Source organism: Pantherophis guttatus, chromosome 17, assembly GCF_059756535.1.
Source record: "Pantherophis guttatus breed Tessera chromosome 17, ASM5975653v1, whole genome shotgun sequence".
In the NCBI taxonomy this organism is placed as follows: Eukaryota; Metazoa; Chordata; class Lepidosauria; order Squamata; family Colubridae; genus Pantherophis; species Pantherophis guttatus.
The window spans coordinates 13,644,310-13,650,000 of NC_142079.1; the positions used below are offsets into that span (position 1 = coordinate 13,644,310).

The window sequence follows — 5,691 nt, forward strand, 5'->3', positions numbered from 1 at the left end:
GGCCCAGAGACCCAGGCCCGGGAGTCCCCCCTGGGCTCTCGAGGGTCTCCAAAAAGCGCCCGGAGCGCGCCAGGAGCGCAGAGCGCGCCAAGCCGAGCCCGGCGAGCGTCGGGTGCCTGGGCTTTCCATTCCCCGCGGAGCTGCGACGGAGCCTCCTCGGCCGCGAGAGAGCGCTGCCCGGCCGGGCGAGAGCGGCCGAGCCGAGGCTGGGCGGGGAAAAAGCGGGGGAAACCCGCGAGCCGAGCCGAGCCGAGCCGAGCCAAGCGCGCCCGGCTGGAGCGCACGAGCGAGCGAACGAGCGAGGAGCGCCATGGCGAGCCGGAGCGGGGCGCGGAGCGCGCTGCTGCTGTTGCTGTTGCTGCTGCTGCTGGCCGGGCCGGGAGCTCGGGGGGCTCGGGGGTCCCGGGGCGCCGACAAGCAGAACAGCCTCCGGAGAGCGGCCAGCGGCGTCTACCAGGGCGCCAGCGGCCTCCTGGGCGAGGAGAACGTGCGCGCCCTGCAGAAGGTGAGCGGCGCCCGGAGGGTCCAGGCAAAGAAAGAGGGGAGGAAGAGGAGGGGTCTGGGGGCTCTGGCCCCGTGGCGGGGTTCAGAAAGGGGCTCCCCGACTTTGGCGTGGGCGGCCAGGAGGGAAATGGGGAGATTGGAGAGGTCTTGGCTGACCCACTTGGGTGCCCCCTGGAAAGGTGACCTGGCAGGGATGATGGAGATGATGTCCAAAGATGTTGTGTGTGTGTAAGGGGGGGTCCTGATTGAGCCGGTTGGCCCCCCCCACAAGGTGACCTGATGGTGGTGGGGACCACAATGCTGAGGATGAGGATGGAGAGGGGCTTCTGAGAAGTGAACATGGCCACGGTGGTGAGGATGACTGGAAAGGTTGGGGGTCCTGGTTGAACTCACGGCATGGGGTGTGTGTCCACAAGGTGATCTGAAGGTGGGGAGGGGATGAGGATGATGGGGGGGGGGGTAGGAGGGTCTCACTGGAAAGTAAACAGGGTACATGTTCCTCCAGTCAGGTAGACCGGAGATGTTGGGTGCCCTGTTCCAAAGTTGCTTTTTTCAAGAGGCAACTGGACTTTCTAGCTTTTTCTTTGAAGACGTTTCACTTCTCATCCAAGAAGCTTCTTCAACTCTGACTTGGATGGTGGAGAATGGAAGGATTTATACTCCTTGCAGACAGCTGGTCCTTTGCATCCTTTGAGAGGGTCCTTGAGGCCACTTGGAGGTTTCTCTGTGTCCTCAGGGTCACCTAAATAATGCAAATGGTTCCTGTAGTCTGCAATTTTCCCTCTGGAAATCCATTCCTACTCCCACACCATTCCAAGGGTGCTCATCCCAAATTGTATAGCTAAAAGCACCTTTGGGACAACTATGGCCTGAACCCTGCAGATGTTAGGTTGACTCGGTTGGTGGGGCCAACCAAGGTGACCTGATGGTGGGGCAGGTGATGGTGTTAGTGATGATGGTTAAGTTGGTGATGATGATGAAGATGTTGGGAATGAGCCTGCTGGAAAGTGAACGTGGTGATGGGGAAGACTGGAGAGGTTCAGTATTCCAAGTGGAAAGTTGGGCTGATGATGGTGGGCTTGGTCATGAAAGTGAACCTGGTCACGGTGGGGACAACCAGAGATGTTCAGTGCTCTGGTTGGCCCAGTTGAGGTGCCTCCTGGAAAGGTGACCTGATGAGAAAGGCATTGGAGAAACGGGAGAAGATGTGCTGCTCGTTCATCCAGGACAGGGCTCTGCAACCTTAAACATTCAAAGAGCCATTTGGACCCGTTTCCCACAGAAAAGAAAACACCGGGAGCCACAAAACCCTTCCCGTGCCTGACTATTTCTTGAGCGGCCACAAAACTGACATATGTAGTTGAATTAAACATTCTGTTTTCTTCTGAAACTTTTCTTTTCTTGGATTTCTCCATGGTTGGCCTACCAGGGAGTTGAAAAGCTCAATAAATCACATGCCAATGGGTGTCGCACTTTGGCGGTTGTGACGCATATTTTGAGTGACAGGGAGCCGCAGCAGAGGGGTGAAAGAGCCACAAGGGGCTCCAGAGCCACAGGTTGCTGATCCCTGATCCAGGAGAAGTTCATCCTTGACGGCACGTCATGAGTCACTCAAGGCTGCTAAAACCCAGGAGGGGAGATTAATCAATAATATTACACCGTAAGTGTCATGAGGAGATGCTTAGACAAAATTCTGGCAGGAAGAGCTTCGTCAGGGTCGAGAAGAAGGCAGTTATGGTTGTATCAAGGAAGGCTTGGTTTCCTCGGATGTCCTTCTGAGCCCGTCCATGTTCCCCCTTCCACCCGAGACTTTCCTTGAGTGAACTATGGCACTTTTAGTTCCCTTTGGAAGGAGGAGAAGACCACCCAAAACCAAAGATAGACCAGAGAATTCAAGGGATCTTTTTCAACTTAACCTTCATTGGCCAAAAATTCTTTCCTAGATCTTTTTTTTTTCCTTCCTGGAAATCGGTTCTTTGCTGCTTCACAGCTCCTCAGCCGTTGGGAGCACATGGCAGGAACTTCTCCCTGGGTAGGTACGGGTTCAAAATCCAGGATATGATTCATAAATACCTTCCCATTGCATCCTTTGGTTACTTTCTCTTTCAATTGTGGGGGCGAGGCAAATCCAATCTATTGGTACAGCAGTGGCCAAAATTGTGGAAATCTTTCGGGAAAAGTGTATTTTGCAGGTTTGATAGCTAATAACAACACATTTTTTTTTCTGGAATTTCAAGATAATCCTATTCCACTGCTGGAATGGCCTGGGAATAGCCCAGACCTTCACCCAATTGAAAATCTAGGGAGCCGACGAAAGAAACTTATTAGTCAGAAGTGACCCAGCAATAAAACCCAGTAAATAGAAGCCATCATTCAATCTTGGTTTCGCATTAGAACAGCCGCAGAACTAAAAGATTTGGTTCACTCCATGGGAAGACGTTGTAAGGCCGTCATTTATGCTAAAGGTTACCCAACGAAGTATTAACTAACATGGGGATCATTTTTGTATATCTCGTTTCTTCTATGGTGATAATTTTTATATATCTCATTTTTTCTACGTGTTTCACTTTTCTTCTTTATGCTGTAACTGCTATTCAAATAGCAAATCCTTCATAAAAGTTATTGCATTACATTCTTGATTAAATTATCTTTCCATTGATATATAATTCCATTGATATACTCCCCCCAAAAAGTGGTGTTTTTAGCTAGCTTTAGAAAATACACTTTTCCCAAAAGCTTTCCACAATTTCGGCCACTACTGTAGATCCCTGGTTGGCTGAGGAATTCTGGGAGTTGAAGTCCACAAGTGTTAAAAGTTGCTAAGGTTGGAGACCCCTGCTTTAGAAGAATGGATTTCTTTCCTACGAAGCACTTAACATTTTAGAGGATGAAAACAGTCTGTTATATTTTGCCTTTCCAGTTTTTCTCCAGACTGACGGAACGATTTGTATACGGAGTGGACCTTCTAGTAGATACATTCTGGAGAATATGGACAGATCTTCTAGATGTCCTCGGAATTGATGGTAGGTGGGCAATACAGTAGTTGGGGCGGTTCTCGTGTGTTCCCCAAGCTTACTTTGATTTTATTTCTTTTTATGTGATTACTAAATTTATGTGCCATCTCCCTGAGGACTTACAACAACTTTATTGTCACTTTGAATGTACACTGATCGGCATAATGTCAACTCGCAAAGCATCTCTGGCTTGCTCTTGAGTTGCCATAGGCAAGGGGAATGGGAAAACGGTGAAGCAGCACGGCAGCCAAAACAAAAAGCACATTCCAGACATATCTCTCTCAAGGCTGTCTCCCAGGGTTACCCACAGCAGCCGGAGGGGAGTGATTTCTACAACCCACGAGATTGCTCTGTTGGTGAATGTGACTGATAACACACCCTGGGGGGAGGGGGGAAACAGGGTCAAGCCTGGGCTATAAATTACGTGGGGTCAGAGGTCGCTTCATTTGAGAACGACATGAAGCTCCTAATAAATAACTGGATTTCTTTTGAAGCTTGGCTCCAGGCTCATGATTTAGGGCATCCGTCGGAACCCTGACACATAATTAAAATGAAATTTCATTGCAGACAGCTCTCAAAGGGTCTCCACCTCTACGATTATACACTATATAAACGTGACAAAATAAATACATAAAGTATGCATATACCCACATATATTATATGACACAGAGAGATAACATAGTCTAGTTTGGATGTGTACATGTACATGGCGAGGGAAATGAATCTTGTGAGTTTACCAGATAGGTGGCAGCTGTTACAGAATCCTACTAGAAATAGAAATAGAAATAGAGCAACTCCCATTTCACCTCTATCAAATAAGGAAAATAATAATTTTGTGAAGGGTCCCTTGCTTATAAAGGAAGGTTATTTAAAATGGATATTTTATAGTTAACTAGTTGATAACCCAGCCCAGTTATTTTTTTTAAAGAACCAATCCCTCTTACCAGAGGGAGCCCCCTTGTGGAGTAATGTGAAGCTGTTACCATGGCAACTCCACTGTGTTGTACAGTAGAAGCCATTTTAAGGCACAACAGGCTGTATCTTAACAGAACTTGTATCCAAAAAGCACACTATCACTACGAAAAGTACTGTGATTTGACACTATAAATATAATTTCATTCCTTTTCATTTCAGCGGCCCAGGCGTTCCAGAGTTATGCTGGAACACACAAACACACACACACACACACACACACACCAAAGGGTGTTAGGGGTGTCTTACCCCCACAGTACTTACAGCCTCCTGATTGTGTGGCGAGAGCGCCACCTCTTTTTTTTTTATTAAAACGTTTTATCAAATATTACAACAATTTTTTCCCATCCCTCCTCCCCCCAATTCCCTCCTCCAACCACCCTCCATCCCTCATCCCCCCCTCTCCCTCCATCCCCCCTCCCCCCACCCACTCACTCCGGACTTCCCAGAGCAAATACAGGGTGTAACATTTAACAAACATAAACTAAAATATGCTAAGTTTCTGCAGGCTCCATACTCCCTCTTGCTCTTTAACTCCCCTTTCAATTAACAAAACATAATTCAAAAAGAAAATGTTGGTTTCATTCATAAGCTATTTGAAACTTTTTAGTCCGATATTTGTTTTGAATATAGTCAATCCATCTTCTCCATTTCGATACATACATACATACATACATACATACATACATACATACATACATGCATATTCTTTCTAGCCAGGTTTTACCTACGTAAACTAAGTTGTTCTACAGCCCTGGTTCTGTGAAATCTCATTCACAAGTTTCTGGGCCTTTTTTCTGCTGACAAACTGCAACTGTGTTGCTCTCTGGGAGGCTCAGATAGCTATTTCTGCCTATTAAGGCGTCATCAGTGAGCCACACCCACTTCTCAGATATCCTCCCTGTAAAGGTACAATGTGCCTTTTTTCCTTTTTCGTAGGCTTTTATGTGCATATTCTTTCTAGCCAGGTTTTACCTACGTAAACTAAGTTGTTCTAAGTTGTTCAACCAGGGCTGAAGAACAACTTAGTTTATGTAGGTAATCTCGGCTTCGTGCTTCCAGGAGCAATGTGAGATCGCAGCTGTCTCTTCCTTTTAACTGCTAGTGGAGGTGTGAGCTGATTGGGTGGGAACTTGGCTGTGTTCTGATTGGGTGGAGGTGTGTTCTGATTGGTTAGGGGCTTGGCTGTGCTCTGATTGGC

At 47.6% G+C, this 5,691-nt stretch overlaps 1 protein-coding gene across 1 annotated transcript in view; it reads left to right on the plus strand.

Moving 5' to 3' along the window:
* The window catches only part of BRI3BP (BRI3 binding protein), a 7,974-nt gene continuing 2,283 nt past the window's right edge, over window positions 1-5,691 (plus strand). Inside the window, exons 1-2 of the mRNA XM_087880057.1 lie at window positions 1-505; window positions 3,425-3,527. Coding sequence (XP_087736183.1) covers window positions 311-505; window positions 3,425-3,527 — 298 coding nt within the window. The 5' untranslated portion in view covers window positions 1-310. The remainder of the gene's footprint in view (window positions 506-3,424; window positions 3,528-5,691) is intronic.